General features: G+C 45.1%; 10 protein-coding genes across 10 annotated transcripts; 3 read left to right on the top strand and 7 right to left on the bottom strand.

Moving 5' to 3' along the window:
- Positions 1-876: 876 nt before the first annotated feature.
- On the bottom strand, positions 877-3,921 carry GCV2 (LALA0S05e07360g1_1; the record flags this gene model as incomplete). The annotated part of the gene is made up of 1 exon (XM_022772415.1): positions 877-3,921. The coding sequence occupies one exon, from the start codon at positions 3,919-3,921 to the stop codon at positions 877-879; it is 3,045 nt and encodes a 1,014-aa protein (XP_022628741.1).
- Positions 3,922-4,542: 621 nt separating this feature from the next.
- LALA0_S05e07338g (LALA0S05e07338g1_1) lies at positions 4,543-5,880 on the bottom strand (the record flags this gene model as incomplete). The annotated part of the gene is made up of 1 exon (XM_022772414.1): positions 4,543-5,880. One exon carries the CDS (start codon positions 5,878-5,880, stop codon positions 4,543-4,545), a length of 1,338 nt encoding a protein of 445 aa, XP_022628740.1.
- Positions 5,881-7,035: 1,155 nt separating this feature from the next.
- MRPS17 (LALA0S05e07316g1_1) lies at positions 7,036-7,725 on the top strand (the record flags this gene model as incomplete). The annotated part of the gene is made up of 1 exon (XM_022772413.1): positions 7,036-7,725. One exon carries the CDS (start codon positions 7,036-7,038, stop codon positions 7,723-7,725), a length of 690 nt encoding a protein of 229 aa, XP_022628739.1.
- An 80-nt stretch (positions 7,726-7,805) lies between these two features.
- Positions 7,806-8,665, bottom strand: RBD2 (LALA0S05e07294g1_1; the record flags this gene model as incomplete). The annotated part of the gene is made up of 2 exons (XM_022772412.1): positions 7,806-8,452; positions 8,530-8,665. 2 exons carry the CDS (start codon positions 8,663-8,665, stop codon positions 7,806-7,808), a joined length of 783 nt encoding a protein of 260 aa, XP_022628738.1.
- A 690-nt stretch (positions 8,666-9,355) lies between these two features.
- Positions 9,356-10,366, bottom strand: HUT1 (LALA0S05e07272g1_1; the record flags this gene model as incomplete). Its single annotated transcript, XM_022772411.1, has 1 exon — positions 9,356-10,366. The coding sequence occupies one exon, from the start codon at positions 10,364-10,366 to the stop codon at positions 9,356-9,358; it is 1,011 nt and encodes a 336-aa protein (XP_022628737.1).
- A 306-nt stretch (positions 10,367-10,672) lies between these two features.
- On the top strand, positions 10,673-12,466 carry SRP68 (LALA0S05e07250g1_1; the record flags this gene model as incomplete). Its single annotated transcript, XM_022772409.1, has 1 exon — positions 10,673-12,466. The coding sequence occupies one exon, from the start codon at positions 10,673-10,675 to the stop codon at positions 12,464-12,466; it is 1,794 nt and encodes a 597-aa protein (XP_022628736.1).
- A 319-nt stretch (positions 12,467-12,785) lies between these two features.
- LALA0_S05e07228g (LALA0S05e07228g1_1) lies at positions 12,786-14,573 on the top strand (the record flags this gene model as incomplete). Its single annotated transcript, XM_022772408.1, has 1 exon — positions 12,786-14,573. The coding sequence occupies one exon, from the start codon at positions 12,786-12,788 to the stop codon at positions 14,571-14,573; it is 1,788 nt and encodes a 595-aa protein (XP_022628735.1).
- Positions 14,574-14,842: 269 nt separating this feature from the next.
- Positions 14,843-19,348, bottom strand: IQG1 (LALA0S05e07206g1_1; the record flags this gene model as incomplete). Its single annotated transcript, XM_022772407.1, has 1 exon — positions 14,843-19,348. One exon carries the CDS (start codon positions 19,346-19,348, stop codon positions 14,843-14,845), a length of 4,506 nt encoding a protein of 1,501 aa, XP_022628734.1.
- Positions 19,349-19,652: 304 nt separating this feature from the next.
- On the bottom strand, positions 19,653-20,578 carry CIN2 (LALA0S05e07184g1_1; the record flags this gene model as incomplete). Its single annotated transcript, XM_022772406.1, has 2 exons — positions 19,653-20,443; positions 20,512-20,578. 2 exons carry the CDS (start codon positions 20,576-20,578, stop codon positions 19,653-19,655), a joined length of 858 nt encoding a protein of 285 aa, XP_022628733.1.
- Positions 20,579-20,816: 238 nt separating this feature from the next.
- On the bottom strand, positions 20,817-22,931 carry HSP82 (LALA0S05e07162g1_1; the record flags this gene model as incomplete). Its single annotated transcript, XM_022772405.1, has 1 exon — positions 20,817-22,931. One exon carries the CDS (start codon positions 22,929-22,931, stop codon positions 20,817-20,819), a length of 2,115 nt encoding a protein of 704 aa, XP_022628732.1.
- Between the last annotated feature and the right edge of the window lie 287 nt (positions 22,932-23,218).

Here is a 23,218-nt window from a genome sequence, read left to right as displayed (position 1 = left end):
TACATTCATACGCCTCGTTGGTCCAAGCTGAGCCCTATCAAATTAGACTAGTTTTGCCATCGCCATTATTCTCAAGGTTCGCACGACGAATGGGCCTCAGGAACACCGTGTTGTCCCGCGTCTTGATCAAACCTTAATACTTTGTCAAACTTTTCGAGCAACGAAACCTATCGACTGGAAACCTACGCACTCCCACTCACAAACTTTTTCCGGAGGAGCATCTTGAAACCTTTGCTGATATGAAAAATGTTCGAAAAGATGCAATTATACAACTCTGTGGATTCCTTGCATACGCTTTGAATAACGACCAAGACAACCGGTTTGTAAGCCTTTTTTCATCAGAAAGCATTCAAAATCCAAGTATATCCTATCCTCTGGGCCTCGATAAGGTCGCATAATGTAACGCTTGAATGTGCTTACCCTCCGACGGCTATCAATCGGAGAAAACTGGCATTTTTTACTCACAGTCGTATGATTCTCCAATGGCATCCCAGATGGCATGAGTTGGTTCCAATGACTCTCAACTCATAGCTTTCAGAGATGTTTCTTTCCCCAGGGCTATTGTATAGTTTTGGTATAGATGGATCGCTCGAGCTCCCGGAGTTAACACGTGATTATTTCCTTTTTAGGGGTGCAATTTTAAAAAACAGGTTACCCGCATACACGTGATCGATTACCCGCTCTCAACTGTTTAGTTCACGTGCTATATTTCTGGGTTATCCGCTTCGTACAATAGTATATATTAACCGAGGTGAGTCCCAACGTTCTCTCTCAAATCCTAAAAACGTCTCAAAGGTCTTTACGGTATAATGCTCAAAATTATGCTGATTACTCTAATTACTCCGGTCTATACAATTAGTATCATCTTTCTGACCCTCAGTCCTGCTTTGCAACAGTCTCTTCCACGGACGGGCATGTGCACATCAGGTTCAAGTCTCCATACGTGTCGTCTAAACGAGCCACCGGAGGCCAGAACTTGTTGTATCTTAAGTAAGGCAAGGGGTATGCGGCCAGCTCGCGACTGTAGCCTCGAGTGTCCCAGTCGGTACTCGAAATGATGTCCTCCAAGGAATGTGGAGCGTTTTTCAATACATTTCCTTGTGGATCGCCAGTCACGTGGAGATCGATCTCATGCTTGATGGAGATCATGGCATCCACAAACCGGTCGAGTTCCTCGAGGTTCTCGGACTCCGTGGGCTCCACCATTAGCGTTCCCGGTACCGGGAACGCCAAGGTGGGGGCGTGGAAGCCGTAGTCTTGCAGACGTTTGGCCACGTCGATGGCCTCAACGCCCTGAGCCTTATAATTTCTAAGATCAATGATGAATTCGTGGCCACAGTGCTTCGTCTTAGACTTGTTGTTCACGAACATGATGTCGTAATGGGCGCTGAGTCGGGTCATCATGTAGTTGGCGTTGACCATGGCAACAACGGACGCAAAGGGCAGACCTTGCGACCCCATCATCTTGATGTAGGCATACGAAATAGGCAAAATTGATGCGCTCCCATATGGTGCACTGGAAACAGAGCTGATGCGGTGTTCCTTGGAAGCACCGGTCATCATTTCCATAAGATTATGGCCTGGCAGATATGGTGCCAAATGCGATTTCACGCAAATTGGACCCACACCAGGACCACCACCACCGTGAGGAATCGCAAATGTCTTGTGCAAATTCAAATGACACACGTCGGCGCCCAGATCACCAGGTGACGTCAAACCCACCTGAGCGTTCATGTTGGCACCGTCCAGATAAACTTGTCCGCCATTACTGTGAACTAGTTCAATAGCATCTCTGATGCCCGGACCAAACAACCCATAAGTTGAAGGGTATGTGATCATAATAGCTGCGAGGTCATCAGCATGCTTGGTTGCCTTCGCCTCTAAGTCTTGCAAATCTAGTGATCCATCCGGCAAACAATTGACAGGTACCACTCTCATTCCGCACATCACTGCAGACGCAGGGTTGGTACCGTGAGCTGACACTGGTATCAAACAGATGTTACGATGCGATTGACCCTTAGACGCCAAAAAGGCCTTAATAACTCTAAGACCCGTGTATTCACCTTGAGCACCTGAGTTAGGTTGCAAGGAAACCGCGTCGAAACCCGTAATATCAGCCAAATCAGACTCCAATGATGTGATTAACTCACGGTAGCCTTCAGCCTGCTCAGTAGGCTGGAAAGGATGCATGTTGGCGAATTGGGGCCACGTCACGGGCATCATTTCGACTGTCGAGTTCAGTTTCATTGTGCACGAACCTAATGGGATCATTGAGTTGGCGAGCGACAAATCGCGGCTCTGCAGGCGGTGCAAGTATCTGAGCATAGCGGTTTCGCTATGATGCTGGTTGAAAACCTCGTTAGACAAGATGGAGTCGGTACGCAAAAGTTCGCCTGGAAATTCTGGTAAAGAGTCGGGAAGATTATCAGAAACACCAAACAATTCACACAGGTTCAGCAAATCTTGCTTGCTCACCAATTCATCCAGAGAAAGTGAAACTGTGGTGTCGTTGACAGCAAATAGGTTGATGGCGTGTTTGTCGAGGGCCTCTTGCAAAAATTGTTGTGACGTTGTCCCTTGACCCAGTTTCACGGTCAAGGTATCGAACCAAGAATCGTTCATCAAAGTGTGGGAGGACTCCGCTGAGATTTTGTCTGCCAAAACGGTAGTGAACCCATAAATTCTACGGGCAATGTCCTTGAGACCTTCGGGACCGTGGTAAACGCAGTAGTTAGCTGCGATGTTGGCCAAGAGGGCCTGAGCAGTACAGATATTGGAAGTGGCCTTGTCACGCTTGATGTGTTGTTCTCTGGTCTGAAGGGCCAACCGAAGGGCAGGTTTGCCCAAACGGTCTTTTGATACACCAACAATACGGCCCGGAATTTTACGGTTGAGTTTCTCTGGAACTGCAAGGAAAGCAGCGTGCGGTCCACCGAACCCTAGCGGAACACCAAATCTCTGAGAGGATCCGAACACCACGTCAGCGCCAAATTCGGAAGGTGGCTTCAGAAGCGTTAGAGCCATAAGGTCAGATGCGACCACCAGCAGAGATTTGTTGGCGTGTAGCACGTCCGCGAAAGATTTCAAGACGGGGCCAGGTATGATGGATCCGTCGGTAGCGGGGTACTGAACGAGACCTCCAAAAACGTTTTTATCGTTCAAAGCGGTCTTGGAGCCCGCAACGTCAGTGACGTCGATTTCGACCAGCTGAATTCCAAAGGGCGTAGCACGAGACTGCAAGACGGCTTTGGTTTGTGGATGCACACGTGAATCCACGATGAAAATAGACCTTTTACGTTTTGCGACGGTGAATGCTAGCAACATGGACTCACCTGCGGCGGTACCTTCGTCCAACAACGAGGCGTTGGCTACGGGCAGCCCGGTGAGGTCTGAAACGGCAGTTTGAAAGTTAAGTAACGATTCCAGACGACCTTGGGAAATTTCTGGCTGGTAAGGCGTGTACGAAGTGTACCATTCTGGACACTCTAGCAGGTTACGCTGAATCACAGGCGGCAGTACTGTGCCGTAGTATCCCTTCCCTATGAGGTTTCTAATATGGTGTTGGTTTTTGTCTGCGATTTTTTGCAGATGTTGGAGCATCTGCTGTTCTGTGAATCCGCTAGCTGGGGCCTCCAGTTGCAGAGCCCGTTTTTCCAGCACTTTTGGCGGGATCAGCTGCGACACAAAAGTGTCGAGATCGTTATAGCCCATGGTTTTGAGCATGTCCTGCAAGTTTTGTGGGCTGGGTCCCAAATGGCGTCTTTGGAAAGTATCCAAAGGTTCATACGAACCTTGGGAACGCTTGTAGATGCTAGCATACTGCTGGGATGAGACGTTGGCCACTTTGGGAGCCTGGGATGAGACCAGTCTCGTGGCAAACGACCATCTTGAACTTGCCAAGCCAATTCTTGATCTGAGCATTATCGGTGGTTGTGAGATTGTGAACTGAAAGCCCTGAAATAACCAGTAACGTAGTTCAATTTACGGTTTTTACGACGCTGATTCTGATCGCACTGCGTGCAACACAATGATCTGCTAAATGACCAGCACAACGACAAGATTAGTCACACAACGTCGTTGTTGTTTTGTGAACTTCCAAATTTCAATTTCTTAACGTAACGACGCTATTTGTCTGTGATCCCAGTCTTCTTATACTGTCTCTCTTATAGTCCCGTCACCGTCTTGTTTTTAATCCATCGGGTTTATTTTCACAGGCTCAAGTGAAACACTCACACACGTAGTTAACTGTCGATGTCTAGTAATGAGAAGGAAGCCCGGTCATGGAGTAGTGTGTGTATCTGTGTGTGTATGTCATTAGGTGATGGTTGGTTTTGAGTAGTGATAAAAGGCAGATTAGGGAAGGAGTCAGGGGAGCTGGCCAAAAAGGAGTCAAAGGAGCTGGATTACGGGGGGGAGTCAGATGTGGAGAGGTCAACAAAGCAGGACGAGTCAAAACGTCACATGATCGGATTACGTCAGCTTTCTTCGGTGTGTGTTTTCGTGGTTTCTATTCGTACCATATGCGCGCTGCTACCATTACTACTAGGTCCTCACCGCCTGGAAATGACGTCCCATATTAGCGCCAAACCAATCACCCTCGGGCCTCCACACTACATTGTTGATCTCGTAGTTCGTGTCGTCGTACGCCTGTTGCGGCGTATCCATCGATTGCACTCCCATCTTGCCACTGCTCCATTTTGCCGTACCACCGCTCCCACCGCTTCCAGCGCTCCCACCAGCGCTGGTCTGTGTGTTCAGATCCCACACAAGCGCCTGACAATCGTCTCCGCCAGATAGCAGCACGTTGTGGCGCGTAGGGTGCCACTGGATCTGGTTCACCGCTCCAGAGTGGCCGTCCAGCGTCCAAACTGGGGTTCCCGGGTATCGCATGTCCAAGATCAATACACTTGTAGAGTCCTGCGCAAAAGTAGCCACCACGTTCGGATCGAAAGGCGAAGATTCCAGCTTCAAAAGCGCATTTTGTCCATTATCCGCACTCGACCCGATAGAGCCACCACCATTACCGTCATTACCACTGTTTAAATGGTCGCATGACTGCGACGATGAAGAAGAATGGCCACTAGTAGGCTCATAAATGATAGTGCTATGCGCCAAAGACCGTAAATCAAACACCCTCACGCTACCGTCACCGCCGCAACTTGCAAAAAGCTGCGTCGATTGCGTCAAAAACTTGACGTCAAACACTTCGCTATCGTGTGCAATCAGCTGAGTCTTGGCGTAATTGCTCGATTGTAGATCCCAAACGGTGCAAGTGGTGTCGATGGAGCTTGAAATCAGCAAGTTGGGATCTGTGGGGTTCCAATGGAAAGACGAGACCGGTGGTAGTTGTCCCAAAGTCGCTGTAGAGCCTGCGTTACCATTGCCACCGTTGCCGGCTCCACTAGAATTGCCGTTACTCTTGTTGTACCGTTGCATGGATAAATTGAGTTGTTCTTCTAGCGCGAAATCGGTAAACGTCCACAACCGCAACGAGTCTGAGCACGTTGCCAGCTGCTGGGAACCCCCATTGGGACACCACTGGATTTTAGAGATGGGAAAAACGCTGTTGGCTTCTCCCACTTTTTCCCACGAAATCACGTCTGAAGAATGTAAAATTTGCAGTTTGTTGTAGCTGTCCTCCCGGTACGAGCCCACGGCCACGTAGTCCTCGGAGCTCCAATCCAACGCATACAGTGGGAAATTGGCCTCGTAGCGGCACGGATAAAAGCCCATTGGTGTTTGCTGTGTTGGCGGTTGCTGCGCTGCATACATTTGCCGTGGCGAGTAGTATGACAGATCATTTTGGTTAAAATTCACCATGGGTCTTTGGAAACTGCCAAAAGAGATAGAACTGCGCTTGCCTGCTCTGTAATTGTCCATTTCAAAACGGGGTTGACGTTGAATACAGCGGAAGCGAGCTTCCTGAGGTGAAAGAGAGACGTTTGGGGGAAACAAAAACTGCAAGATGGGTATCCAAGCCTGCTGAACAATCCAATCTACGTCTCAACCCAGTTTTAGTTGTAATGAAGATGCTATGTGACCGTTTGAAGAACGTTTTAACACTTTGAACAGGTTGCTTGAATCTCATTTCAATATGTCATTGACGCTGGGGGAATTAACAGTGACGTACAAGACGATTTCACATACAAGATCAACAAAAGACACGTAGACTGCCCAGCATTTCAATTGAATATCTTGATGTATGATGTAGAATCTCTGACTAGGCTTTCGACGAAAAATTCACTTCTTATCGACCTCGCACACAAATTCTTTACTTGAGTTGACGGCATCTATATATTGCCAAAAAGCTGTGGCACATTTTTTGGCACTGTTGTGAATGACCATAGAAATGCTCTAATCCTTGGCTGATGTTCTCTACTTGGTTTGCTGTTTTCCATATTTTCATATTTTGGTGCCATAAGAACGTATCAACACTGTCATCATAATTAATTGGCTGTCATCTCTATCTCTGGTCAAAATAATGCGAAAAAAGGTAAATACAGAAAGCATCAAGGATCCTGGTCTTTATCACAAAAGACAGCAGATAAGACCATGATTTGGGGGTAATTTTAGACTCTCATAAACCTATGGTCCAAAATTTCGGGTTTTTCGTTTTTCTCAACCATACTAAGAACTACTAAATTAGAAAAAAGACGGCATAATGAGTAGTAGACAGAAGAACAGCTATTGATGATCAAAAAACAAGAGATCATGAACCTGGCAGTATGTAAACCCACTTTCAACGGCTAAGGCGTCAATATCTTGGAAGAGTGTCTTACTATCACACGAAACTTTCCAGGATACCGGCTCTTCTCAACTCTCTCGTACAAAATGATATCAAATTATGAACGTTGACTAGGTAATGATGCTCTTCTCATCTAAATTATTCAAGATTTTGTCAAAAAGCTGGAAAACTGTCAGGTTCGCTCCAAAAAGACGGTTTTGGCTCGACTTCTGTGTGTTTACAAGACTGTGTTCGGTCTTCTTTTTCTTTGAATAACCCCAACACACCACATCCAAGCCCGTTTATCCATCATGGCCCGTCAAAATTTTGTAGGACTGGTAGTCTCGCAAGGCAAGATGCTCAAGACGGTAAAGGTACGTGTGGAGACCAAAGTGTTCAATAAACGCATCAACAAGGAGCTTTTCAGCAGGAAAGACTACCTGGTGCATGACGAAGAAGGAATCTCGCGTGAGGGCGATCTGGTGCGTATAGAGGCTACTAGACCATTGTCGAAACGCAAGTTTTTCAGTATCGCCGAAATCCTCAAGAATAAAGGTCAACAGTTTGCCCTGTACGAATCCGAAGCGAAAATCCAGGTGTCACAACAGGAAGCCGAGAAAACTCGCGAATTTTTGAGCAGACGTAAGGCCCAGGAGTCAGACGACAGTGTTCTGCTTAAAGACATTCATACGATACAAAATGCGTTGTCTCAGGGCAAAGATGCAGAGGAGCTCGTTGAAATCAAGGCTCGGTATGGAATTGAGCATTTCACGCCCGAATCGTTGCGTCAACTCCTACAATTGGATATTTTGGCACTCGAAAGCCAGGTTGATGCCCAGAGAACTAAAATCGAAACCGCCCAGCAGCGTGTTCGTGAACTGCTGGATAACAGCCAGGAATGTGAGTCGTGGCTGGCACAGCGCGGTGTTGAGAACCCAGCAAGTTTGAAGCCCAATATTAAGCGGAATTTGCTGCGCAAGCATGTCCTGCAAGAACTTTGAAAAAGCACAACATTTTGTAGCCAAGTCGTCATTTAATCTCTTCTGTATATATATAAAAAAAGGTAACATTAAGAAAATTCTCAAGCACCCAAAGGACGACCTTCGCCTTGGAAACTTGGGTGTTGTGGTGCTGAATGAAGCGGCAAAACACTTTCCTCGCCCAAGAGCGAAGTGTACGATTCGGATCTGTTTGCATCCACCTCTCTGTAGAACTTTACTCCCAAGGGAATCGCTGCAATTGCGCGGTCGAGCTTGGACTCGATTTTCTGGATTAATGAACTTGGTGGGACCAATTTTGCAGCATAAACCTCCTTTGAGCCCAATGCGTAACCCCACAGCAGCGCGATTGAATGACCCCAAAAACTTGAAGCCGGGAAGAAAATGGTGACAATCAATAATACCACCAGAGGAATGTAGCGTGTCGGTAGCGAATAGTCGTTGAAAATCCGCTGCTGAGGACGAATAATGGATTCTTTGAAACTGAAATACGCCAATAGTGAGAAACACCATCCGCTGCTTCCGATAACCTCAGTTTTTGAAAAGAACAACGATCCTAATAGACAGTAAGGAATTGCTGTGAAAACCGCCAAAAGATTGAGTATCACACCGGTATGAACGGTACCGTGGCTTCTTTCGAATATAGTCAATGGCCCGTAAAGTGATATCGAGTTCATAAGAAGATGCACGAACGAAACATGACCCAATGGATACATCGAAATGCTGTTCACTTCAAAAGCATTCGCCTAGTTAGTATTTAGTTGTGATACTGTGTGTTCCCCGAAGGACCAGCAAAATCTGACATACAGTTCAATTGAAACAAAGCGTTCGGCTTGAGGGCTATGTGTGCGTTGATGTTAAAAATGAAGTTGAGAATGAATAGAAGAAACATGAAGATCATTAAACCAGTGCTTAGCGCTGCAGCTGGTTTCCCATCTGGCATTTTCAGCTGGGGTAAGTTACCGCCACTCATTGGGAATAGCAAGGATATAAAGTCGATCAGTTAGTTCGAGCTTTTAGGTGATGTCCTTTGATGAGGAGATGCAAGTACGGCATTCATTATTGATATTGACTGCAACTCGAGGACTTCGTTCCAAGTGATATAAATAAATATCATTCTGGAGATAAATAATGAAATGTGTGGGGAAGGGGCCGAGTTTACAGCTGTTTAAGAACAGAAACTGGTCAACCAGCTTTTAAATCATGCGTAGAATTTCTTGTGATTGTCTACCGCTAAAATTATGCCATCAATAACAGTTTCAATTTTTGTCACGTGTCATTTAGTGACAGAGAATATGGAAGCTACTTTTACTCTTTCGCTCCTTCAAGAGTCTTTCATACGCTTGACTGTCGATCTCATTTGATCTGAGAAGACTGACGAGCTCAAGGAGATTTTACTCTCTTCTAAAACTGGGAAAATAGGATTTGGTTTTCTAAGTTTTGAAAAAACAACTGACATCTGTCACTTCCTTCACACTGTCATAATGATGATCAGCGCTGACGCTTTTCTTCCAGCTTCCCACGAGCCTGAGCATTCTCTGATTTTTGGAATTGTTCTATATGCAAGTGCTATATGCAAGTCTATATCCGAGGTTTTTGCCCTTGCAATAATTGAACAATTCAGTGGAAACCATTACTCAGATTTTTCGGCCTCAACCTTGGCCTTAGCGGACGTTCGGCTCTTGATCAGTGCTTCGCTCGAGATTCCCGCAAAAACGATGCTGATTCCGAACCATTGTAGTGTGCTGACATGGTGTCCATACACTATAATACTCAAAATCATCGATGTCATTTTCCTGGTTACCGTCACCATAACCAATACCAATGATCCATAGTTTTGCAAGGTGTAGAAGATGCATATCTGGCCCAGAGCTCCGCAAACTGCGTAAGTCAGGAGATACAGCGCAATAATTGGATCTAAAGAGATCATCGCTCTGGTCCGGATGGCTTGCTGTGGGTCTATAATTGCCAGGTAAAGTAGGTTCCATATAACGATGCCAAAATTGAGTCCCAGCATCAAATGGCCCCCAGTAATCAATTTTTGCTTCTTCTGAGCGCGATTCCGCTTCAAAAGCGTATCCTGAGTTGCGTTTGTGAATCCATCCAGCAAGAGACTAACCAAAAGTGGCAAAAACCCATGTATAAGACTAACATCTTTTGTGCTAGTCTTATTACTTGATTTTTGGGATCCCAAATTGAAAAGAACCACCCCGAAAGTTACTGCAATCGCGACCAGTTTCTTGTCGTTAGCAATCCGCGTGTGGTAAAGCAACAGATGAACTACAAGGATAGGGATCAGTTTGCAGCTTTTGGCCAACATGTAAGTCAGGAAATCCACATATTGCAATGAATATGCGGCCAGCGGAGTCGACAAACTCTGAGTCAGAGAAATCGCCAGCAAGTCCCGGATATAATTGCGTAAAAATTCCCGGGCTCTGTGTTCCGTGCGTTGCTGCTTCAAATACAAGGTACCCGTCATTGCAGCGACCGATGCCTGCACCAGGGCCACCACGCATGGTGCTTGAAATTTAGCCTGCGAATGTGGCCAGATCTGCGTCGTAAGAGGTTCGTACACCAAAGACCACGTCAGAAACGCTATATAAATACCAGAAACGCATGCCACAAGCCTCAATTGAGAGCACATGATGATTCAAGCTAAGTCTATTCCGTTAACTGAGAGAGACAAGTCCTAAACCTCAATTCACTTGAAAATGAGGCTTTTGGCTCGCTGGAAAAAAATTTCTAGGACCTGTGAGTTAGTAAAAACTAATGGATAGCACCTAGCAGACCAAAACACTCTCTAACTGGAACTTTCTCGTCATTTTTCTCGAGTGAACTTCAAATCGGATCAGATTTATACCTATAATATAGTTGAAAAATTTTGAAGATATTCATCGACTTCAACCTTTAAACTCACCTGAACAACACAATCAAACAGACCGAAACCGCCATGTCTAGCTCGCCCAAGAGCCATTACTCACCGCTGGGTGCTACCTATGGAGTCAGAGTTGATCAATTCCTCGAAACAGCTGAAGATTACGACAAATATCATGCGAAATTGAACCGAAAACTGCAAAAATTGAGGCACCATTGCCAATTGACGGTGAAAGATACCAAGCGGTATTCCCTGAAGGAAAAATACTCGAAAGTTACGCAGGCGGACTATGACACGAAAAATAAGCTTTTGGGCACTCTCAATTTGCTGCACGCAGAGAGGGATCTTGCCCTTGGCGAGACGTTACGCTTGAGATCTCGTCAAAGAGGCTCTTTGAAGAAATCTGAAGGCAAAGTGGTCGGTACGAGACTCAAAAAGGCATTTCAGACCTGTACTCGGCTTGTGGAACTCACAGCCAATGAACAGAACCCATACACGCGCGCTGAATATCTCATCTACTACAAACTGGCAATCGTAAGCCATCTCAGTTTTGGGAAGCACTCTAGAACGAAACGTGCTGCCTCTGCAGGGCAAGTCGCGAGGGAGCTCAGCTTAGCATTTTCTGCTCTCCAATTTTTGCAGAAATCTGAAATTCTGAGCGCCGTGATCGTGGACTCCATCACATCTCGTTTCGATTACCTTTTGAGACAGAACGCCAGTAACGGAGCATCGTCCTCAAAAGCTCTACGCCGTTTTGTCGCCAAACAGGTTAATGATAATGCCGAAGATCCGCTTATCGCTTTAATCTCGCAAAACGGTTTTGAGATGCCTTCTTTATCACAAGAAAGTGATTCAGCGGCATCAGCAGCAGCGGTAACTACAGTTCAATGGCGCAGATTCACTGCTGAAGTAGGAGACTCCAAAGTGGCAGAGCTGATTGCTGAAGCTAAGGCAATTCAAACTTCAGATTTATCTCAGTTTAGCGAAAAACTCGCAAAATGGCAGCAAGCGCTTGACCTGCAACAGCAAGTGCTGGAGCAGAAGCGAGACGACGACACTGCTGATGCCACTGGTGAAGATGACGAGATTCTTTTGACTTACATCCAGTACAACTCACATTTTACCACAATTGAGCGTGACGATATTTTGTTCCGCAAATTGTGGTCGCAGTGGAAACTCTCATCTAACAAGACCAAAAATGTTAGAGTAACCAAGGTGAAAGAAATCGAGCGTATTGTGCATAACCTCACCACTTACTTGCAGCAGGTGATGGAACTACCGGGTGTGTATTCTGATGACACTTTGACGGCCAATCTAAAGTTGGCCACGGTTTATTACCAAGTACATCTTTCCGTGGGATGTTTAGCATCTTTCTACCAAAGTCAGCATAAGTACTTGGAGGCGCTTGCACTTTACGTCGATGGTTTGAAACAACTAGTTAGTGCTACGGAGGACACTTCTTTTGAGGATCCGCTTCCCGGAGACATTGTGAATGCTACAAGGCTTCGTGAACTTGAAGATCTCACCAAAACTGCCCTAAAAAGTGTTATCTCACTGGCCGAATACGAGAAAGTTGCTACTCCTGGTGAGCAGGCGTCGTTCGAGCCCTCCTTAGTGGAGAAACTAGGCAAACCAATCGGTCCCAGCGATGTCAATTTGTCGAATCTATTCCCATTGAGACCCGTTATCAGACCAGTCGCTGCAAAGCCTGCCCTTTTCGATCTAGCGTTTAACTATATCAGCTACGATGGTCAACCTGTAGAGCAAGATTTTGACACGGAATCAGAAACAGCTTCCGCTCAACCTGGCGAACAAGGTCAGACTGAAGGTCCAAAGAAGAAAGGTATCTTTGGTCTTTTTGGACTCTGATCAGACCCGCTTCAGAGTTCATTGCAATGTATATATAAATAATGAAGATAATACGGCAAATGAGCTGGCAAGAAGAGTTATTGTTTGCCATGATCGTCATTTGGTTGTTCCTAGCGCGGGAGCATGAGCCAGGTTTGTCACTTTCTTCTCTATCTGACACTTTTGAACTAAGGAACTCAATCCCAAGGCTAGTTGTACAAGTCATCGGGATACACATCATACTGCATTTCACGCAGTAGATGTACTGGATCTCTGACCACTGGTTTTTAAACTTCTGAAACTTGAACTTCGACGTCTATAAGAGGCGCTTTGGTAGAGAATGGTCGAACAAGATACCAGATGCTGGATATGTCTGTGTTCTGGCGACGAACGCCCACCTATGGGCAGTTTAAGTGATTCCCATGACTGGGTACACCCCTGCAAGTGCTCATTGGTAGCTCATCGCAAATGTCTGTTGGAATGGGTGTCCCGAAACTATCTGGATTATAAGAATGAGATGTTAAGCGAGTTCAACAATGACGGACAGAATATTTGGTTCAGTTCTATAAACTTTTCTGATGCATATTCGTGGCTTCATTCAGCTGCTGGTATGTTCCCGCCTTTGAACTGGATAAGAGTACAAAGTTTTGGAACTGGCACCTTTGTTGAGGAACCCAGATCTTTCAATCCAATGGAGGTAGGCCGGGTCTTTGCAGCTGAAGGAATTGACGAATCTATTATCAACAATGTTGCTGAAGCTATGGAAGCGGGTACTCGAGATTTTCCTTTTGCTGAGAATTGGTCGCTGCGAAAGTCCCGTAGGTTGGTGATCAACACCGTGTGCCCACAATGCAATACTTCTATAATACTGAAGACTAATAACGGACTTGTTGTCCCTGTATCTGTTGCAGTCTCTAAGAGTCTAAACTGGATAGCTAAAACGGTTACACAAACCACAATTCTGGGAACAGTGGGAGGTTCACTTCTTTTCAGTTTTGGTGGTCTTCTAACGTCATGGGGACTACGGATACTTGCCACATTGGCACCAGAAAGCACGATACTGAAGCTTTTGGATCTTTCACACGCTTCGAGCTTGTATCAGGCCTTCCAAAATAACCAGATCGGATTCCGACAAGTTGTTTTAATGGGTTTGACGCCTATATACTTGCTGAGCTTCATGTTTGATAATAGATTCATGAGCTGGCCGAAACGGCTGTACCCTTTACTTTTTCTCAAACCTGGAGAAAGTTTGGAACTAAACGTCAAGAGGTTTTTGCTGTTACAATATCCACTTCAGGTACTGAATGGTACTTTCAAAGGTATTGTCTACAACCCGATTTACTTTAGCTGGGTCCACCGTGTGAGGCCTTATTTCGTGAGCGACAGGATGTCCTTGCAACAGTTAAGACTTTACGAGGCAGAGCAACAATACCTCGAATCCAGACGTGAACTTCAGAATGGACATCACGACTCGGGTAACATACTATCGAGATTACTGAACCCTTTTGGGTTGGCAGATGGAGGACCTATAGAGCAAGGCATCAACGCGCGCCGGCTAACTATGCTGACGAGGTTCGATTATTCCCAGGCGCTCGTAGAAACGTCGTTCTGGGAGAAGATAGGGACGGCTATGTTATGGCCAATGGCTGGCAAACTGATCCATGGCGCGGCTCTTTCGAAGTCATCGTGGTTCAAGCACTTTTTATCTCAATCGACTTCGACACCAAATGACGGTCTTTACCTGGGAAACCTTGTAGGATGCTGTGTCGCGGTTATTTTGAAGGATTTGGCACATTTCCTGGTAACTTGGCGCAGGGTCAAGCAACTGCAAAGCATGGAAGTCATGGAATACATGTCACCAGAATGGGAGTACGTTTTGAATAGAAAAACAGGTCAGATTCTCAATCAATTGGGCGCTTTAGGTGAGGATGAGGAATCACACGCTATACTCGATGAACACGTAAACAATATGCTCTCTGGTAAATACCGGGAGCAGTGGGACGAGCTGTCGGTGAGCATACATACCTTGGCAGGCAAAGTCAACTTTTTTAGACACCTAGCGATGAAAATGGGTATCGAGCGCTCTTCCGCTCTAAAAAAAGGGACAAAATCAGGAATTGTTGGCTAATAGAACTACCGATGACATCAAAACCTTCGCCCATGACGAAGAGACGGCCAGGTTCCTCTGATTGACGAGGCTGAGGAGAGGGTATACAAGGGCATTCAGGAAGCAAATTTCTCTGATAAACTTTCAACATGAGGCGTCGAAATATTGCGGGGAAGAATGGTTCCAGGACTACAATTGCCGTGAATGTAACGAGCTTGACCTTGTCGTTCCTGTACCAGCTCTTTCGATAGTACAAAATGAGAACAGTCCATAGACAATTAATTAAGAGTTTACTGAATTCGCTTGATAAATGATCCCGCCATTAGCTCTAGTAGCGGAGCCAAGTTGAACTCCGCCTTGTTTGAGAATAGTTTGCATTCAGCGCCTTCGCTTTTCGCTAGTTCGTCCAGCAGTTTTGAAAATTGGAAGTTGTCCATTGTGGAAGAGCCTGATCTCTTTTCGGTCTTTCGTTCATCTAATAGCTCTACTGCAAAGTATTCTCCATCCGAAGTAGAAAACCTGAAATTTACATCAGGAAACTTTGGACCACTTGAGCCGAAAAAACTCACTGCGGCTTTACCCAGGTTTTCTCCGGCAAGACTTTTTAAGGCCCGAAGCTCGAAGAGATGGCGTGAGCTCCATTCCAAGCTCAAACAGTCTTTAGAATTCGTCCCTTTATGATTAACTTTATGATAAACGTCTTTGAGTTTCCGGCCAATTCCATGCTTCTTTATTGGCGCATAATTACCGGACGCTTGTGCCTTGTTAAGAGACCTCTTCTGAGAGAGTTCAAGTGCACGCGACCTGTCCTTCAAACGTACATTGGTCTTTTGAATGGATTTGAGTGCGTGCTCCGCAGTTTTGGTTTCCTTAGATGTTGATTCTACAACGTATTCGCGAGATTTGATCGTGTTGGCAATGTCATTAAGAACACTTTGAAGTTTATCGTCAACACTCAGGCTCCCCATTTGTCTTAGTTCGTAGGCCCTCTCTAAAACATGTTGCTTCAAATTGAAGTAAGTAACTTCTTCGAAGTTTTTAAACAACGGATCAGTTTTAATAGCTGCTGTTTCAAGAAGTAGTCGCTGGAACTTGGGCTCGTCTGAATCAATGATACAACCCATCATCAAATCATACAAATCGGTACCTACGTCTTCGACCTGCATCATGTAGACGAGACCTCTTTTGATCTCGTTGTAGATGACGGTCAGTCTATCGTCGCTAGACGACAAATGGTAAGCACTCGGGTTCAATTGGAGCTTGACAATGCTATTGTTACTTTCTTCAAGCGTTTTAATCTCGCCCATCTGTATGTTTGCTACGAGTGGATTGATAGCGTCATCATGGGGAAATGCATCCGTGTTAGTATGCAGCATCCTACCAATGTCAAGCAGATACTGCTTGGGGATGCTAAGGGTTGCTCTCTCATTCAGGCACATGTCACTGTAATGAAGTTCATCACAGTATACATCGAAAGAAGGAAATATCAACATGTTCTCGAGAGAAACTGCGAGATCATCATGTATTTCTTCTGCATATTGATTGAGTGGCGCTAAGTAGTTCTCAAATTCAGAAAAAGAGAACACTGTGTCGAGCGCTTCTGACAAAAGACGCACCTTTTGCGCCGTACTGTCGGCGAACTTAGCCAAGCCAAACTTGGAAGGGTACCTCAAAACTGGGAAGACTATTGCCTCCATTAATATCTTCGAAATGGCAATTAAGGAGTTCTTTTGATGTGGACTATGATCTGCAACAATTCTGTACGCCGCAGTACACAGAAACTTTATCTCTTCAGGGATTACATGTGCGTTTTTCAACAAGGCTTCGCTGACAATTTCGACACCTTTCCATAAACTTGTCAGATTAGTGACAAAAGTGCTTCTGATTACTTCGTCTTCGATAGACTCACTTGACGAAAGCTCTGGCTCGCTAGGATGCAGTTTTCTACGAATTGCGGCCGGGACGGCTTCGAAATCCACAGAATCTTGCGACAGGAATTCCACCAGAGGTGAGACCAGTTCGATAAGAAGCTGTGGAATCTGGCGGTGAACATAGAAAGAGAGTAATTCCTTCCAGAAACTAGAGCCCGTAAAAGCCAAAAATTGCTGTGGATCATGGAAACTCTCGACATCTGCAGCAAGGAATTCTGAGACTAGTCTCATAAAAAAGATGCTCTCTCTGCGTCCCATAACACTGTTTGTCGAGACAAATGTCTTGGTAAGGTGCTTTGTAACAAAGTCCGGCTCAACACGGTGTAGCGTTACCCAGTAAAATGGGTCTGTCTGAAGCAAATAGAGAATCTTTTCATATTCAGGATAGCGTGTATCTCCAATGCCTTCGAAGCCATCAGTGAAGTTATGGGGAACAAAAATGTTACAGTTACCTAGTATGGCGTTTTTCCTTTTCAGAAGTTCGAAATGGTTCTCTATGACATCCCTGTCTTTGTTGGACTGGTCGATTTGCGACTTGAGGAACTCAAGCCTACTTTGAGACTCATGGCTAGCATGCATTTTATTGAGTAGATGAACAAATCTCTTTACAGCAGCGATGCTGGGATTCGCGGACGACATAAACGCCAAATATGCATTTCGCAATTGATGCATCCGAATAGCACTTTGCGCCCTAATAACCTGAAATTCGCGAGTTTTGTAGTAGAGAGACATCTGGTTGTTTGCTCTTCTAATTAGACTGCCTTTCGCGCGTGCCTGAACTGAGGGCAAATCGTTCCCCTCTACGATATCGGAGATCAGCTCCAAAGTGAAACGCACCAACACGCCTCTCGACAATGCTTGCATAGAAACGACTGGATTCTTACTATCACGAACTGCCATTGCCAAGGATTTGATGCCGGCTCTTTGAAACGAGCCTTTGAGGTTCGCGGCAAAGCTTTCAATGATACCATTTTGAAGTTTCAAATTTCTGTTCGTAGCCCTAATTGAATCCCGCCTTAGTGAGCCCTTTGCAAACGACTGAAGGGTGTTGACAACATCATACCTTTCATTGAGCGAGAAATAAATGGATTTTCTATGGATTCTCAGATGATGTGCTCGAAGCAAGCCTTGCAGGTTCACGATCAATGGAAGACACGCATCAATTTCTTTTAGGAACTCGGCGTGTTTGGCTCTTTGCAATTGTGCTTTGATGTACGCTTGTAGTCCTGGTAAAGGCTTTTTAATGATGGCATGACCTGCAAGAGCCTTTCTGCTGTTTAATCTAACAACTTTCGCGAGGCACAAGCTCTGCAAGAAACTTATATCATCCTCGACAGACATCAAACGCACCCGAAGTCTGAAAATTTTCTCTCGGATCAAACGGGCTTTGACAAATGACTGCAAAGCACGAAGTGGGCGTTCGTCAACCTGTGAAGACATGAAAAATGTCCTAGCTTCTGGTTTCCCTCTGGCCATACGCCCCCTTGCTTGTGCTTGTAATAGCCTTACTTTTTCGATGACAATATCTACTTTCCTTTGCATTAACGCTATCCCGAATCTTGTGTTCACACCTCTGCACATGGCCTGTAAACCAGAAACGGAATCCAAAAATTGGACTTCTGTCATCCGCTGTCTTCTTACAGGTGAGTATTCTTGTGCGCTGTACCGATGGGTACCATAACGGTCAAGATCGTAGGGGTCTTCTGCAAGCCTGAAAGAGGGAGATCTGTTGACGGGTGAACGGTACGATAAATGACGGTAGATTCGAGGTGAGTAATATGATAGTGACTCAGATGGGCTGATGTCTGAATCGAAGCTCAAAAGAGGAGTGTTTCCCGTCATAATGTTTGTGGAGGAGAATTTATTAGTTTCGTGGAAGCTCTCGGCATTTTTCACACACTGCGAAGTTTTGGGAGGCGGAGTATGTGCGACAGGGGACTGTGGGGTAGGCTCAATGAATTCTTGAGTATCCTTGAAGGACGTTTGACGCTTTTTTGGACTGCCTACTGCAGATCCCTGCAGCAAGTCCTTCTCACCATCGTCACGTTGGGTGTTGCCCGAGCTTGAAACTTTGAATGAACGGAAATTATGAATGGCAGGTATTTTGCGTTGGCAAGCTTTGATGTCGCTTTCTGAAAAAGTGGTTCTGCCGCTCAAATTTTGAATTTCGGGGACTTTTTCTGGCCACTTGCTGTTAATGATGTTTATGAGCGCATGTAGTGTCTCGAATACCTTTGGTAGATTCTTCTTTTCGTAAAGATCTGTGAGTTCGAATCTGAAAAGATCGGGAACGCCTATTTCTTCAACCAGCTGAAAGAACACACTGATATTTTGTGTATGCGTATATCTAAGAGACGGTCCCGTAGGCACAATTTTTTTTACCAATCTGGGCTCTATCTTTTGTGTAACTTTGGCCAAATACACCCCATCTCGCAAACTGTTTCCAGTTATCAACTCCAGTTCGGACGGAAGCTTTTCTCCTATAACTTCTGACATCCATTCTTTAGCCTCTCTGACCCGGCACAGAAGCTCATAGTATTTACTGTCCTTCGTGGAAAGTTTCGAGACGTCAAACGTCTCGCTATCACCAGTTGGAAATTTTGTCATTGAATTAGTTCCCTTTTCAGCCCATTTCAATGGGGAACGATTGTTTCGCACCGATCCTGTTACGTCTTTCAGCGGAGTTGGCGAGGACGTTACATCAGCATGTCCTGTGATTTTTGGTGCGTGGTGAAACAGATTCTCTTTGTTGGAATTGGTTTGGGGAAAGCTAGACTCTTGACCTGAACTTTCTCCCAGAGTCGCCATGTATCGTTGGATAAACGGGTTGCTGCTCTTGCCGGGAGAGCCCGTAAGTGATGTCATGAACGGTAATAAAAATGCTGGGTTGATTCCAACTTAGAAATTTCGGTTGTTAAATGTGCTCCTGGTCACAAAACTAAACTGTCTTGAGTCTTCAACCTCCTCTTCCGCTGAACTTAATTCCCAATGCTTCTTTACTGAATGTTAGATGGAACTCTTCGAGCCAGGACCAATATTAAGCCTAAGCAAAGTGCTATTATTTGTTCTTTCCCGATACGGAAGGACCATCAACAAGACCTAAAACGGAACGATCTGAACGTGCAAAGGGATACATTATTGGTCACATGACTTCGGCGGCTAAAGGTGCTTAGATCGAGCTCTCTGAGCCCGAAACTAGTTCTACAAGAGCCGGAGTATCAAAGTTGCACAGGTCGAAACTTTCGTACTGATAATTAGGATGTTCACTTGAGTTGGTCTTTCCAACGCTGCTAAAATCGTGAATCTTCGTACACTTTCGCATGTCACCGTGAAAACGAAGACCTGTGCAATTTTCTAGTACAATGGACTGGTGTGGTAATCCTACTCGAACCATGTAAATGTCGCAGTTCTCAAGCTCATGAAGTCGAATCTGAATTTGCGAAGATTCAGGTAATCGAAACAGGATGATGCAATGTTGAGCATTTTCGATGTAAACGCTGCCGTGCACAAATGGCATAGCCTTGAAATTTATGACGCTTTTGTGACAGGATCTGATGAGTATAGCAGCTGAGTCCAGCTTTTCATTGGATTCCTCGCTTCCAAACGTGAGTGAACACTTCTCGAGATTCTCGTAGACTCCTCCGATCCTGTATTCCAGAGTCTTTCCGATGCACTTCGGAGAGCCAATAGACTTGTCAGAAAGGTTGGGCGTATCTTGGACGTAAGTTTCGTCTCTTTTCTGGTCTTTTTGTGGCCTGGTCTTAAACTGAAATTTCCTTGTCGTGGCAGAGGTATCGGCAGCTGTAATCTGTTTGAGCAGCCTTGTCAACCTGGAATTGTACTTTTCTCGATCATAAGCCGAAATGGAATCAGACACAGACCTCAGCAGCGCAAAAAGCTCCATAACGTCTCTTTTTAGAAGTGATGCACTGGTTTTTTGCCCAGTTTTCTGTTCGATGACTTTGAGCGAGTTAGTCTCCATGACGTTTCCAACGTCTGTCGTTGACTGAAGAATTCATTACACATACCATTACAAGCATTACCAAACACTTTTGAAAACTCGGCTGGGGTTAAATCAGAGGTATTATCTCTCATTTTATCAGGTTTTGGTGGATAAGGTCGATGATGCCGTTATTTGAAGTAGAGACCCTAACTTTCAATTATCTCCCAGTAATAGTATTTCAAGGCACGGGATCAACATTTAATCCATGGGAATCATAACATATTGTTAAGATTCATAATAGACAACCCTAATCATAAGCTAATACTTGCTTTACTTTATACAATATTTCTAAATGATTTGAGATATCGAGACGATACCATATCATGCCGTTTAATCCACTTCCTCCATTTCGGTTTCAGCGGTGTTCTCAGCAGCTGGAGCATCGGTGGCAGCTTCTGGAGCAACTTCCTCTTCTTCGTCTTCATCGATGTTCAAACCCAAAGAGATCAATCTGTTGATTCTGGTGGCGAAAGAGGCTGGCTCTTCCAGAGTGAAACCGGAAGTCAATAGAGCGGTCTCGTACAATAGATTGGTCAAGTCCTTGACAGTCTTGTCTTGAGCACCGTTCTCTTCAACTCTCTTTTTCAATTCCTTGATGATCGAGGATTTTGGAGAGATTTCGAAGATCTTCTTGGAGGACATGTAAGAAGACATGGAAGAGTCTCTCAAGGCTTGGGCCTTCATAATTCTCTCCATGTTAGCGGACCAGCCGAATTGACCAGTTCTGATAGCAGCTGGCGAATCGATGAGCTTGTGGGAGACGACAACCTTCTCGACTTGGTCACCCAAGACTTCCTTTAGAGCGGTAGCCAACTGTTCGTATTGCTTGGCTTCCTCTTCTCTTTGAGCCTTTTCTTCTTCGGTTTCTTCTAGTTCGAAGTCCTTGGTGATGTCCACTAGGGTCTTACCTTCGAACTCCTTCAACTGAGTGAAGGCGTATTCGTCAATTGGGTCAATCAAGAATAGAACTTCAAAGTTCTTGGCCTTCAAAGCGTCCAAGAATGGAGATTTCTCAACAGCCTTCATGGACTCACCAGTGATAAAGTAGATGTTTTTCTGGTGTTCTGGCATTCTGGTGATGTAGTCCGTTAGAGAGGTTAGCTCATCTAGAGACTTGGTGGAGTTGTAACGCAAGAGCTTGGCCAATGCAGTTCTGTTTTGTGTGTCTTCGTGAATACCAAGCTTCAAGTTCTTGGCGAAAGCAGAGTAGAACTTGTCGAATTGCTCTCTGTCTTCAGCGATTTCGTTGAAGGTTTCGATCAACTTCTTGACGATGTTCTTTCTGATGACCTTCATGATCTTGTTTTGTTGCAACATCTCTCTGGACAAGTTCAATGGCAAGTCCTCGGAGTCGACAACACCTCTCACGAAGCTCAACCATTCAGGGATCAATTCTTCGGCTTCGTCAGTGATGAAAACACGACGGACGTATAGCTTGATGTTGTTCTTCTTCTTCTTAGACTCGAACATTTCCATTGGGGCCCTCTTTGGAACGAACAAGATAGCTCTGAACTCTAGCTGACCTTCAACGGAGAAGTGCTTGACGGCCAATGGGTCTTCCCAGTCATTGGAGATGGACTTGTAGAAAGCGTTGTATTCCTCCTGGGAAACATCGGATGGGTTTCTAGTCCACAATGGCTTGGTCTTGTTAAGTTCTTCCAACTCTTCGACGTTTTCCTTAATCTTTTTGGTCTCAGATTTCTTCTCAGAGTCCTCATCCTCGTCGACTTCTTCCAACTTTGGCTTCTTGTCATCGGATTCTTCTTCATCCTTCTTTTCTTCTTCGGCAACAGGGACCTCCTTCTCGACTTCCTTGGTAACCAAAAGTTGGATAGGGTAAGCAACAAACTCAGAGTGTCTCTTGACGACTTCCTTGATTCTCTTTTCCTCCAAGTATTCAAGTTGGTCTTCCTTCAAGAACAGTCTCAAGACGGAACCTCTGCCAATTCTTTCGTTTTGCTCATCCAAAGTGACGGTGAAAGAGCCACCAGCGTTAGATTCCCAGATGTACTGTTCGTCATCGTTGTGCTTAGAGATGACCTGGACCTTGTCGGCGACCAAGAACAGTGAGTAGAAACCAACACCGAACTGACCAATCATGGACACGTCTGCACCGGCAGAAAGAGCTTCCATGAAAGCTTTGGTACCAGACTTGGCGATCGTACCCAAGTTGTTGATCAAATCGGCCTTAGTCATACCGATACCAGAGTCTCTGATCTCAAGAACCTTCTCCTCAGGTCTTGGGGTCAATCTAATGAAAAGCTCTGGCTCAGTTTCTAGTAGCTTAGGGTCGGACAAAGCTTGGTATCTGATTTTGTCCAATGCATCCGAAGCGTTAGAGATCAACTCTCTCAAGAAAATTTCCTTGTTTGAGTACACGGTGTTGATGATCAAACTCATCAACTGAGTGATTTCAGCCTGAAATTCATAAGTTTCCTGAGACATGATGAACAACAGTAGTTAGACGTTGATTTGATGCTCAATAAGAACTTGTTCTAGCGGTAGCTTAAGACTGGTTTCGATTTTCTGGAGGTCCTGCATCGTGAAACACACGTCCTTTAAATACTCAAATTCTAGGGAAATTTTGTCGAATGGCGAACCTTCTGGAAAAAATATAATTTGCCGTCACATTAGTACAAAGTGATAAATGTGTAGAACGACCTTCTGGTAAGTTCTGGGGACTTGAGAGACTTTCTCAAGGAAAATCCAGAACTGAACACTGCTCCAAGAAC

The sequence above is a fragment of the Lachancea lanzarotensis genome, scaffold LALA0S05 (assembly GCF_000938715.1).
Source record: "Lachancea lanzarotensis genome assembly LALA0, scaffold LALA0S05, whole genome shotgun sequence".
In the NCBI taxonomy this organism is placed as follows: domain Eukaryota; kingdom Fungi; phylum Ascomycota; class Saccharomycetes; order Saccharomycetales; family Saccharomycetaceae; genus Lachancea; species Lachancea lanzarotensis.
This window is presented reverse-complemented; position numbering and strand designations above follow the sequence as displayed.